The following is a 12892-nucleotide window of genomic DNA, read 5'->3' as shown; positions in this document are numbered from 1 at the left end:
TGAGTCACAAATCCAAGGAGTAGCCGAGTTTGGGCATTCTTGGCTTGTGTCACTCCGGCTGTCTTTGCTGGAGGAGACTGTGGTAGGTGGGCCACACTTCTCGGCTGCCATCCCGAATGGGATTTTGCTCTGGTCCCCGCTGCTCCGAGGTGCTTGATTCAGTTAGCTCAACTTAGCTCCTTTCTTGGAGTCGGACAGCCCCCCGCCTGGCCACCGTGTAGAGGAAACAGAGCTGGGGTGTTGGAGACCTTCCTTGGTGACCTGGACCAAGTCACATGGCCAGTCTAGGCCTCAGTTTGCTTATGAAGGTGAGGAAGTGGGGGCAGCTAGGTGGCGCAGTGGATAGAGCTCCAGCCTTGGAGTCAGGAGGACCTGAGTTCAAATCCGACCTCAGACATATAACACTCACTAGCTGTGGGACCCTGGGCAAGTCACTTAACCCCGATTACCTTGGGGGGGGGGAAGTGAGGAAGTGGGACCAGATGACATCCGACGCCCCTTCCAGCCCATGTTCAACGTGCAGGGTTCTGTCAGCTCCGATGTTCTGTGTGTTAAATTCCCTTCTGGTTCCCACAGTCTGTGTTCTGTGTTCTCATGTTCCTCCATTCTGTGGTCCATATTCATTGTTCTAACATCCCTTCAAACTCTGATACTGTTAGCTTTGTCAAGAGGCCTTGCTTCTGTTGGGGGCAGGTTGCTATCCAGGGTCCCTGGGACGGGGCTGTCCTGGTGATGGCTTTGGCTCATGATCGCGGCGGCCTCTGGCTGTGCCTGGAGGTTTTAATGAGCCGTCACTGACTTTGTCAAGTACCTTGATCTGTCTAAGGAATTTCACCACATAACCAAGTCCCAACCCACCTGTTCCAATGGGGGACGTGGAGAACATGGGTAAATGAGCTCCATTTTTATTCCGGAAACCTTTTGCTTTTGCTTTTAGTTTTTGAGGCCTGAGAAGCCAGGTTTTTGACTAAAACTGTCCAGGCGTGGTAGCGTTGGATGTTAGTTTCTGATCTCTGCCTCCTTGTGCCTGTGGTGCTGAAGAGGGGGGGACAGCTGGAAGACGTTAGCAAAGTCACAGGCAGAAGAAAGCCAGAGAGCAGAGATGGTCCTCAGCCTGAACAATGGAGTGATGGACTGGAGTGGAATTCAACCCTGGGCCAAAACCTGTAGTGGGAAGTTCTTCCTCGGCCTCACGGCTGGCTTGTGTTTCACTTGGGTGGTCACTCTCTGACTTCAGCTCGTGATCCTGGTCCCCTTCCGTTCGCAGAAGGACGTAGGAATTTGGAAGGCGTGTCTTTGGACATTGCACATGAAGTGGCCAGCCGTGTCTTGGCCTGTCATCTGAGGGAACTGAAAGAAAATGTCAACACTCTTCCTGAAAATGGACTTTTCTCTTTGTTTTAGGGGGCCGCCATTTACGTATGGAAGTTGTGAGGCACCTTGTGTCCTAGCTGCAGGCTTCCCAGCAGGTGTCCCAAGAGTCATTTCACCTTGACAAACAAACGTGGCCCAAGGTTAGGGTAGGATACCACGCTTCAGCCGCCCTTTCACAAACCACCTCCTCCTTCCAGAAGAGTAAAATTAACCAGACAGACATTCTTTCAGCACTTGTTAAATGCCTGCTCTGTAAGGGCAGCACTAGGCACCGAGGGAGATACATCCATGACCTCTACTTCCAAAAAAATCTAGTAGGGATGGCACACACACACATACAGATATTGTAAGTTAGTCAGGCAGACATTGATTTAGCACTTACTGTGTGCCAAGCACTGTATTAATGGGTAGGGATACAAAGACAGTCTCTGCCCTCAAGGAGCTTACATTCTAGCCAGGAGAGACAACATAACAAATCATTTGGGGGTGAGGGAACAACTGGGGGGTGTCAGGAAAAACCTCATAGGGAAGAGAGTGTGAGCTGAGCTTTGAAGGGCACTAGAGGGTCTAAGAGCTGGAGCAGGTGCATTCAGTCTAATTCAGCAAGCATTAAGTGTCTGCTGTGAGCCCAGCCCGAGGCTAGCTAGGTAGGTCCTGGGGGTCCAAATAAGGAGTTTTCTCGCCTCCCTGCTGTTCTTGGGTACTTCTTGGCCGGGCCTCTCGAATATTCCTCTGAAATTCTTGGAGTCTGAGCAGGGGCGAGATCTGTAAACATCCCCTATATGTACTCATATTCCTTCATTTTACCTTTATGCTGTTTCTGCTTGTCTCCTCCACGAGACCGACCATGAGCTCCTTGAGAAGACTAGGGATTGCTTCATTCTTTGTGCTTGTATCTCCGCTGTGGCTAGCGTGGTGCCTGGCATACAGTAGGTGCCTATTAAATGCTTGTTGATCGACCAGCTGTAGCTCAGTGTTTATCTTCCTGCTCTGATTTTTGGGGCTTCTTTGGATGATGAGACCTGAGCTGTTGATTGGTTATTGGAAGGAATGCAGCAGAGCCCAATAAAGCTGGACTCTTTTGGGTCATTAAAAAAAAATAATTCTTCTCTGTACCATTCCATCAATGGCATTTATTAAGCACCTACTATGTGCCATTCACTGTGTTGGGTGATAGAGGTACAGAGACAAAACTTACACGGTCCTTGCCCTCAGGGAGCTTACCTTCTATATGTTATCCCCCCTGGGGCTCTGTTAGGACTCAGGGAGAGTTTCAAATTTTTATTGATAGGTTCTGCTTTTACATCAAACCTTTATTTCTGAATATATTCCCGCCTTTCCCTGACCCAGAAAGCCACGCCCTGTTAGAATGAATGAAGGGAGAGGAAAAATGAAAACAATGTGTTTAGCAAAACAAGCCAAGCCATCCACCCAGTCTGGCCGTGCACTCGGCATTCCAACCCCATAGTCACCCACCGCTGCAAAGGAAGGAAAGTGCGTTTGTCCACACGTTCTCCAGGGCCAGGCTTGATCGTTCTAACCACGTAACGTTCAGGGGTTTTGTTTTTGTTTATTCCTGTTCTGTCCATTTCCATGGTTGTTGCCCTTTATGGATGTAGGTTTCCTGGTTCTGCATCAGTTTTTAGGATTCTTGCCACATTTCTCTGGATTCATCGTTTTTATCGATCATTTCATAGAGCGCAGTACTGCTCTGTCACCTGCATGTTTGTTTGGCCATCCCCCCCATTCTTTCTGACGGTGCCCAGAACGGTGAAATAAGTGAGGCTTACCTGCCAAGCTTTGCTACCGGCTAAGTGCCGGAATTGCCCACCATTGGAAGCGAGCTGCAGGCCATGCACAGGGAACAGGATTATTTCTGCTCCTTCCCAAAGCGCCAGGGAGGTCACCTTACCCCACTCTGGGGAGTGAGATGTTAGCCCATTTAACTAATGATCCCTCACTTGAGTGGGGAACAGCTGGGTTTTATAGATGCCATTATCATATCAACAGAAAAGAAAGAAGAAAAAAAACCCATTTTTTCCCCAGGTAGCCCCGAGAGTAGGTACAGAGAGAGATTTCTCCAGGCCCCTTGGACTGTCCTGCATGGAAAATGGCCTTGAGTCCTGCCTCCTTTAAGAAGGGCGGCTTGATTGCCGCAGTTAGCCTCCAGCCTCTCCCCACTCTCCCTCATCCTCTGTACACAGTTGCCAGAGCTGTTCCTGAAGAGCAGATCTGATCACGCCCTCTTCCCCCTTGTGCCTCCCTCCCACCTCCACCTTCTGTGGCTCCTATGACCTCTAGGGTCGTCTAGACCACACAGTCCTCTCTTTTGCATTTAAAGGTCATCCCAGCCCGGACCTTCCTTTCCCCCAGGATTCCGCCACTTGACTCTCCCCTCCCCACCCTTGGTGCACCCGCCTCCTTTATTTTTGAATATCCCCAACGAGGTTTGCTTTTTAAAGAGTTTCTGGACAGCGCCACTTTTATGTATTTTAAAAATTCTTCCTTGACATTCTGCAAATAATAATATTAGCTCATAACAGCCAACATTTATGTAGCATGTACTATATGCTGTGCTTTACACGCAGCCCTCAGGATGGGTGCTGTTGTTATCCCCACTTTACCTGAGGCAAACAGAGATGTTACTGTTGCTGTTATTATTATTATAGTAGTAATAGCAGTAACTTGCCCAGGGTCACCCAGCGAGAGCGTGTCTGAGGCCAGATTCGACCTTGGGTCCTCCTGACTCCAGGGCCAGTGTGGCACCATGGCGCCACCCGGTGGCATGTCCCTCCTGTCGCTGTGTCTGTACTGTGCCCCATGCCCCAGACGCCCTCCATCCTTATCTCTGCAGCCTGGAGGCCCGCCTTGCGCCTGACGTCTTTCCTGGTCTCCACTCTTCAGAAAACCTTGAGTTCATTTTGTGCGTGTTCTGTCTGTACCTTTCGAGCACTCACTGACCTCCACGTTACCATGTAGCTCCTTCAGGGCAAGAACTTTCAGATTTGGGCTTTTGTTTTTGTTTTTCTATCACCTTTGCTTCGCACAGTGTCCAGCATATGGTAAGTACTTAATAAATGCTGGTTGACTGTGAAGAGACTGTCGGATTAAAGCGTTCCTAGAACTGTCAGTCAAGAACTGGAAAGGACCTTCCCTTGTCCCACCCCCTCATTTTACAGATGAAGAAACCGAGGCCCAGAGGGGTCATAAGAAAAGGACCTGGAAGGGGTCTCAGAGGATTCTAGTCCAACCCTCTCGTTTTACAACTAAGGTTGCCGAGGCTCCTTGTTGAAAGTAATGCAGATAGAAAGCATCAGAGGCAGGATTTGAATCCAGAACCTTGGTGACTTTGGGTCAGTCAGTTTCCTCACCTGTCAAATGAGAGGCTTAGAATATGAGGCTGTGACCTCTACCATCCCTTCAGCTCAGAGTCTCGTGATCTCACTTTTCCAAAAGTGGCAGGAAAAATAAACATTGACCTTCTGGGTGACACAGATGGGTAAACATTGATTGGAAGATATTCGATAAAATGCTTAAGAAGTTTATGCAACATTTGGAGGGACTGGTTCTGTCCTGCTTCCAGAGGATAGAGAGCCATTGACGGTGGCTGCCTGTAAGAAGAAAATGATTCCATTTGGCCGGTATTCATTAAGCACCTACTGTGTGCAGAATGCTGCACTGGGCACTGAGAGTGGGTACAGAGTTGAAATAAGACAGTCCCTGATCCTGTGGAGGGAATGAACCGGCAGGGGAGGGTATTGGGGTAGAGTATTTTTTCATTTTACTGACCTCTTTGCCTCTATTTGACTTTTATTTCCCAGTATATCTCTCCCCTCCCGTTTTTCTTACGCATCAAGCCCTCCCTCGTAACAAAGAATCACAAAGAAAGAGGGGCGGAAAAAGCAGTTCAGCAAAACCGGCCAGCACAAAAACTGAGCCCGACAGTGTAATGCATAGGTATTAACAAGGGAGAAGGCTGAGGGGGCGTTCTAGTATAGTTCGATGCAGCGAGCATCTGTTATGCACCTGCTGTATGTCAGGCGCTGGGGTACAAAGATAGTTTTGGGGGTGGTGCTAAAATGAGGGGGGCGAATGGGTCAGGAAGGGCTTCACAGAGCAAGTAACTCCTGAACTGAGCCAAGAAGGGAGCTAGAGGTGGGAGTGGGAAGGGAGATCATTCCAGACATGGGGGATGGGCTACACAAAGGCACAGAGGTAGTAGCAGAATAGTGCGAGCAAAGAGACAGAGGCGATAAAACCTAGAGCAGATTCCCCAGCCCTGACCTAGAGTGTGTTCATTGATCACACTGGCTGGAGCATAGCGTATAGCACGAGGAAAAGTAATAAGATAAGTCTGGGAAGGTATTATAGAAGCTCACAGTTTAAGGACTGTTTAGGCCAACCCATAGCTGAACGAGATTCCCTGGCATGACGTCCTTGACAGATGTCCATTCAGCCTTTGCTCAGGGTTGTCTAGTGGAAGCCCACAAGAGCTCTTGGTTGTTTGGAAGTGTCTCCTTACATCGAGGCTCCATGAGCCTCTTTGCAGCATCGCCCACTGCACCTGATCTGGCCCTTTGGGGCCTAAAAGAATAAGTCTAATTCCTCTTCTGCATGACAGCCTTTCAGATTCTTGGAGACAGCTGCCATTGAGTTTTCTCTTCTAATTAAATGTCTAAATGTCCCTCAGATAGATACAAGGTAATTTTGTATGCAACTCCTTCACCAGGCGTCCTTTGGTGGGAAATCAAGACCCTTCACCATCAATAATCAACAAGTATTCCTTAAGTGCATATACTCTGCTGGTGCTAAGGATGCAAACCCAGTGAATAAAGGGCCGTTCTGAGAGTGGTCCGGAATACTTTGGGTTGAGGAGCATCAAAAAGTCTGGAGACCTGAATGTCAAGGCGTTATTTATTCAGTAGACAGTAGAGAGCCACCCAGGATGTCTGAGCATGGAGATGTGAGCAGATACATCTCTGCGGAACAGAAAGATGGGACCAGGGGTGAAGGGGTAGAGTCTCAGATTCCCTGGGTCCCTTCAAGACTCAACTCAGCTGCCACCTTCTCCCACCAATTCCTAGCACCCTCTTTCCCAAAATTACGTTGTATTTATTTTGCACATTCTTCTTGTACATACTGATTTGTGTGCTTGTTTTCTCCTCCCTTTGAGAGAAGGGATTATCTCATTCTTGTCCTTGTACCCCCCAATGCCTGGCCCGTAGTCGGCCCTTAATAAATGCTTATTGATTGATTGCCGTACACTGGAGTCAATATAGTGCCCTGTGTTTTCCCTCTAGTAACTGTGTTTTGTCTTTCTCGAGTGGAGGAAAAGGAACGTAAATGGATTAACAGGAACTGATGCCCCTCGTTTCTCTCTCCCTGCAGCTTTTTGGAGACTGGGAAGCTCACCTGCGGAGAATCATGAAGATGATAGCTGGGGGTGGCCTGTCCATCACAGGTTCCCACAACATGTGTGGAGACTATCTTTACAGTGGCCATACAGTCATGTTAACCCTGACTTACTTATTTATCAAAGAGTGTAAGTCCAAAGCTACTTTTCTTTCCATTCGGGTCCTTTTTGAGTTGACTTTACCCACAGTGTTTCTCTGGGAGGATACCTGAGAGGTTAGGGAAAGTCTGAGACTAGTGTCCAGGTTGGATAATGACTGTCCAATGCTCGCTTCCCCGTGGCAGGTTTTGTCTCTCTGGGCACCATCCTCTCTAATGCGTGCTGTGGAGTTGAGGAATAGATGGGGCAAGCTAACAACAAAACTAATTATTCCTGGGGGCTGCTGCCATCGGAGATGTAGAGAGCAAGCAGTCCACACGTGCATCATGCCCAGCATCAGCTCCTTTTGTGGTTGGAAAAGGAAAAGCCTAGAGACACAGGAAGAGAGTGGCCCTTAGTGCCTGGAAGGAATGGTCCTAAGTGTCTTCCACTCATGATTAGGCTTTGCTGTTGGGGGCTGTACTGGGTTTAAACCTAGTTCTGTCCACACTGAGACTCTTAGTCTTAGTCTTAGACTTGGAAGACAGGCTGTGATTCTAAGATGTGCAGTCATTGCAAGTTGAATTCCATTTTATCCAGCACAGCTCCTAACAGCAAAGCCTAATTACGAGTGGAGGATGAAGACAATTAGGGTCAGTCCTTCCAGGTGCTAAGGGACAGTGTTAGACTGGGCTACTTGCACTGCCTCTTCTCATATATGAGGAATAGCAAATCAGCCTGATGGCATGGAGCAGAGAGAACGTGGAGGAATTCCTGGGTGATGAGCCCATAAGTATGTTCTAGGCCTTTAAATGCCAAATAGAGCAGTTCCTGTTGTATCCCAGAGCCAGCTTCCTGAGCCAGGGAGTGAAATAATCCAATAAAAGCTTTAGGAATATTGACTTATCCACTTGTGGAGGATGGATTTAAGAGGGAGAGACTGGTTGGGGACAATTGCAATAACCGAGGCATTTCCTCATCTGTAACACGGCGGTAGTGATACTCGCTTAGTGCTTTGCACGTAATATTCATTCATTTGTACTCCGTGGGATTATTGGAACATAGATTTAGATCTGGAAGAGACCAGGAAGGCTATCGGGCCTGACCCCTTCATTTTGCACATGAAGGCTATAGGCTGCAGGGCCTGAACAAGAGCTGCTGTTGCATGGAGGAGAGGTTGAGGCTGCATCCCCTTGACCCGACAGTTGCTTGGCCGTGGGCAGAGGGGCAAGAGGAGTCGGGGTACCGCCCAAGGCGCAAACCTGGCTTCCTGAGGGATGAGGTTGTTCTCCACACAAACGAGGCGACTCGGGGACACCTCCTCAGGGACACTGGATGAGCCTCTCTCCACAACCTTTGATGACAGAGCAGACAGAGCTGTTTGGGCCGTGTCAACATCTGCATAAGCGCACGTGCCCGGAGCAATGGATATCGATGTCTGTACGGAACATTGGCTCCAAAGTGTAGTTCAAGGCAATCCAATTACTCTCATTGAGGTATGAGGAAGATTAATTAAATGCCCGTGGCAGGGCCTAAATGGAGTCATGGCAGCAGCTCTCCTTGTTTGATCAAACCCGGACAACTGTCTGAAGACTGATTATAATGGCTAGCCCGAATGTGCAGCAGGGAGAAATGAAAAAGGTGTTGGATTTTAGGTCAAAGAGACTGGGTTCAGACCCTAGTAAGGTCAGTGCTCCCTTCTCTTCTCCGAGCCCCAATTTCCCAAATCTATGAAATGTCAGTCATTCAATCAGCAAACATTTATTAAGTCCCTAATGTGTACCAGACACTTTGCTAAGTAGTGGGACAGTGAAACACTTTGTAACATTTCAGTGCCAGGGCAGAAAGGCACCTTAGAGGTCATCAGATCCACCCCCCCCCCCCCCAATTTATGGAAGAGGAAGCTGATGAATGGGAAATTCTGCAATGGCAGAATTCAGAGGTTTGCAGGTCTTCTTATTCCAAATCCAGCAAACTTTTCTAACGTTAGCACCAACAGCAGTGACGGTGCTGCTGATATCTAGCATGTGTACAGTGCCGTGAAACGACTTCTATAACTCATCTCCTTCAGTCCTCGCAGCAGCCCTGGGAGGTTGGTGCTGGTATTACCCCATTTTACAGAGGAGGGAATTGAGGGCCAGAGAAGGTAAATGGCTTGCCCGTGGTCACCACGGTTAGTAAGTGTCTGGGACAGCTTTCGGACTGAGGCCATTCTGATCCGATTCCAGCCCTCCCTCCGCTGCACCACCCTGCTGACTAAATAATTGATACATCCTATCTGGGGTTCTTAACGGGTTTTGTGCCGTGGACCCCGCTGACAGTCTGGTGAAGTCTACAGACCCCTCCAGAGAATAGTATTTTCTTGCCTTCCTTCGTAATTGAAGAATGTGCTAAATTTTAGAGATAGTAAAATCAAGATGTAATTTTTTCCCATCCAATCTGATGAGCCCCCAAAATGCATCTGTCGACTCCTTAGTTGTCCGTGGAAAGATGTATTTGTTACTCATGTTTTTTATTTTATTTTTATTTTATATATATTTTTTAATTCATGTTTTTTTAAAAGCGTGAATGACTTTGGTGTCTTCGTATTGGATGGCATGACCCTAAGATCCCTTCCAGCTGCAAATCTGCAGCCCTGAGATCCCATGAATAAGCTCTTTTTGTTCTGAGCCGGAGTCTAGATAAGCTAGGGGAGGAGGAAGGTGTGGCCTCGTGGGTTTGGGTTCCATGATCACCCCTGGGCCTAGGCTTGCTGTGGTGGGACTGTGTTGGGGCCGTGTGACTGTGGAGGCTTTCTGCTCGTTCTAGATTCCCCTCGGCGACTCTGGTGGTTCCATTGGTTCTGCTGGGTACTCAGCTTCTCCGGGGTCTTCTGTATCCTCCTGGCACATGAACACTACACTGTGGACGTTGTGGTGGCCTATTACATCACCACCAGACTTTTCTGGTGGTATCACACAATGGCTAATCAGCAAGTAAGTCACAATTCACCCCTGCCCCAACCCCAGTTTAATTCTCAGTTCTTCTGCTCCTAGTTTAGTGCCCCTCGGGGTTCTTAAGGCCTAGGAGACATCCCCCTTAAAAGAGAATCGCCAAGAAACGGGAGGCAGATGGTGTGGAAGAAAGGACGTTGGTCTTGGGTTTAGGAGATCTGGATTCGAGACCTAGCTTGGCTATCAGACCCACTCATAGTCTTATCTCCTATCTGGACCCTGGTCTTCTCCAGTGGCATAGTGGAAAGAGTGTTGGCTTTAAAGGTATTCCAGCTCTGGCATTAGCCGGGTGACGTTGGGGGAGCTCTTCCCTTCCTAGGTTCCCTTTTTCCTCGTTTATTAAATGAGAGGGTTGGAGTAGATGGGGCCAGTGCTTAATAAATGAGTATTCGGTGGTTGATTGTTTCTAGCTGTGACTTCAACTTTCAGGGAAGCCCTATTGCCTAGAGGGCTGGTGTGATATTTCTAGCCAATCACTGAAAGAATTAATGGAATTTCCTTTGTCTCCTTATGTTTGTCATAGATAGGTTCTGCGCGTGTGGATCTCAGGATGGGGGCTTAGAGCTAAGAGCAAGGCCAGGGTGGAACCAGGGCATGCTAGGGGTGGGTGAATTGCATTTCTAGACCTGGCCACCTCCTTCTTTGTTATTTCAGGTGCTAAAAGAAGCTTCCCAAATGAACCTCCTGGCAAGAGTATGGTGGTATAAGCCCTTCCAGTACTTTGAGAAGAATGTCCAAGGAATTGTACCTCGATCTTATCACTGGCCTTTCCCCTGGCCTGTGGTCCACCTCAGTAGACAAGTGAAATACAGTCGTTTGGTGAATGATACATGAGGAGCTGTCCAAAGTACTAAGGACTCCATGAGAGAAATCGCCATAAAATCTAGCCTCCCTAATCCTTTGATCTTTCAACAGTTACCTTGACTTAACCTAGTGAGTTACCTGGTCAGCACTGTGATCTTTCTTTTTCTCTCCAAAGGACCTGCGTTGGACAACAATAAAGAGAACTTAACTTATCATGCACTGTATGCATTTCTTGTTGATAGGTTGGGGATTTACATAACCCATGACCATGCTCCTTTGTATATGATGCGACAGCATAAACATAAGCTTTTATATCCTCAGTTCTGGTCTTTCCAGCCCTGCCTGGAAATAAAGCGTATTATTTTCTTGGGAAAACATACTTTTCATATCTCTTTGCCCCAAAGATTGGGCTGTAAGCCATTTTCTAGCAAACGTCTATATGAAGGTTTCTAAGCACCTGAACGGAATTCCATTCAGAGCTCTTTCTACCTGTTGCGCTGATAGTCAAGTGAAAAAAATTTAAAAAAAGGTAGACGCGGAAAGGTTTGGTAACTTTTGATTTTGTAAAAATCAGCAGTGATGGTGTCAAAAAAAAAAGTGCAAAAAAAAATAAAAACCACAGATTCTGTTGTAAAGTGATTTTCTAAGTATTTCCTAACTTTATTTTTCAAGATGACTATGAAATCTAAATTTAAAGATTTTTACATGTCAGAGAGAGGAGAGTGAATACTTCAAAGTGCTTCTTGGCAGGAAGATTTGTCCATGTTTCTAGTGCCTTTCTTGTCTTGGTTGTATGGTCAGTAGGCAATCTTAAATGTTTTTATTTGAAATAAAAGTATTCCACAAAGCCACGATGATCTGTATACATGACTCAATATTGCATCTCTACCCAAAATGAATCAAAGTCTCCTTCTGGTGAAGAAATTGCTATGACTCGAAGACTCGGGAAGGGCCACATTCTCGTGTCCGTACCTGTTCGCCCGCTGTGACCAGGTGACAGGGATGGGTCTCCCTTGAATTCTTGCAATGTCTCTTTGGTAGCTGGATTTTAAAGAGGCCGTAAGAACAGCCAATGGATTCGTTCCCTTTTTCTATGAAGGGTTTGCAAATGATCTCGATTGGTAGCAAATCAGTATGCCCCCTCCTCCTGACCATGCGGTTGGCCAAATAACAACAACAACTAAAAGAACGAGAGGTGTATTTCTTTAAAATATATTTGTGCAGAAACTGCATGTAACTCTAAGTCTCACTCCGGCCAGACATTGGTTTGGGGAGGTATTCTATCCTATCCTTGCCAACGTGCAGAACAAACTAGTTTTTTAAGAATGAAGAAGTCTATATATCCATTCTGTATTTTACGTGCAGCAGAATTCTCTTCTGTAGGGTTTTTTTTGTGTATTCACAAGGTGATATTTGTATTGTAAAACAATAATGGTGAAGGAAATAAAGGCTTTTAAAAAAAACAATCTAGTTTGCGCTTTCATTTCTGAAAGTTTTACCTCTTGCAGTAGGAGAGTGACTTCTGAGGGGAGGACGGAGGCTGCTGCTGGCCGTGAGTGTACCTTTAAAAACTTTTGTTCCTATTTTTTTCAAAACTGAAACCATTTTCTAGTAATCTCTGCCCCTCCGTATTACGACAATGGAAAACAAAATGGTTAAGAAGCCATCTTGGTACAGTGGCTGAAATTGACAGGTGCATGTGACATTCCTCACGTATTTCCCCCACCTCTTTACTGAGAAGAAAGAGTTGTGTTCCTTCATCAATCACCTGCAACCCATGGTATGGCACCGTGGAAAAGAATACCGGACTTGGGGTCACAGTGCCTGCATTCCAGTCCCAGTTCGGTCACTTGCTACTTGTGTGACAGTGGCCAAATCACTTAACCTCTTTGGGCCTCAGTTTCTTTTTCTGTAAATGAAGAGTTTGGGCTAAATGACCTCTGCTATCTGTTCTAGCACTGAGACCTATGATCTTAGGATTTCAATGCTTTTTTTAAAATGAGGGGGTTAAAATTGAAGAGCTGTTATTTCAGGAAAGTGGTTGTGATTTCAAACCTTTTGCATGTAAAGATGTCATAATGAATAGTAGGTAACTAGCTGGCCTCACCATCAGGAAGTTCTGGGTTCGAGTGTGGCATGTTCTGGCTGAGGACCCTGGGCAAGTCCCTTAGTTTTTAAGTGACCCAAGCAAATTTGTAAGACTATGTGTGAATTGCAGAGGAAGTGCCCA

The 12892-nt window shown here is 46.9% G+C and overlaps 1 protein-coding gene across 4 annotated transcripts in view; it reads left to right on the top strand.

The window, feature by feature from the left end:
- Positions 1-12128, top strand: part of SGMS1 (sphingomyelin synthase 1) — a 95275-nt gene extending 83147 nt beyond the window's left edge. For all 4 annotated transcript variants that reach the window (XM_027840573.1, XM_027840574.1, XM_027840572.1 and 1 more), the window contains exons 4-6: positions 6763-6916; positions 9674-9840; positions 10513-12128. In XM_027840573.1, coding sequence (XP_027696374.1) covers positions 6763-6916; positions 9674-9840; positions 10513-10692 — 501 coding nt within the window. In that variant the 3' untranslated portion in view covers positions 10693-12128. The remainder of the gene's footprint in view (positions 1-6762; positions 6917-9673; positions 9841-10512) is intronic.
- Positions 12129-12892: the final 764 nt, after the last annotated feature.

The sequence above is a fragment of the Vombatus ursinus genome, unplaced genomic scaffold (genome assembly GCF_900497805.2).
Source record: "Vombatus ursinus unplaced genomic scaffold, bare-nosed wombat genome assembly UNPS02014847.1, whole genome shotgun sequence".
NCBI classification, from domain to species: Eukaryota; Metazoa; Chordata; class Mammalia; order Diprotodontia; family Vombatidae; genus Vombatus; species Vombatus ursinus.
The sequence above is the reverse complement of the archived record's forward strand: the minus strand, read 5'-3'. Positions and strand labels throughout refer to the sequence as shown.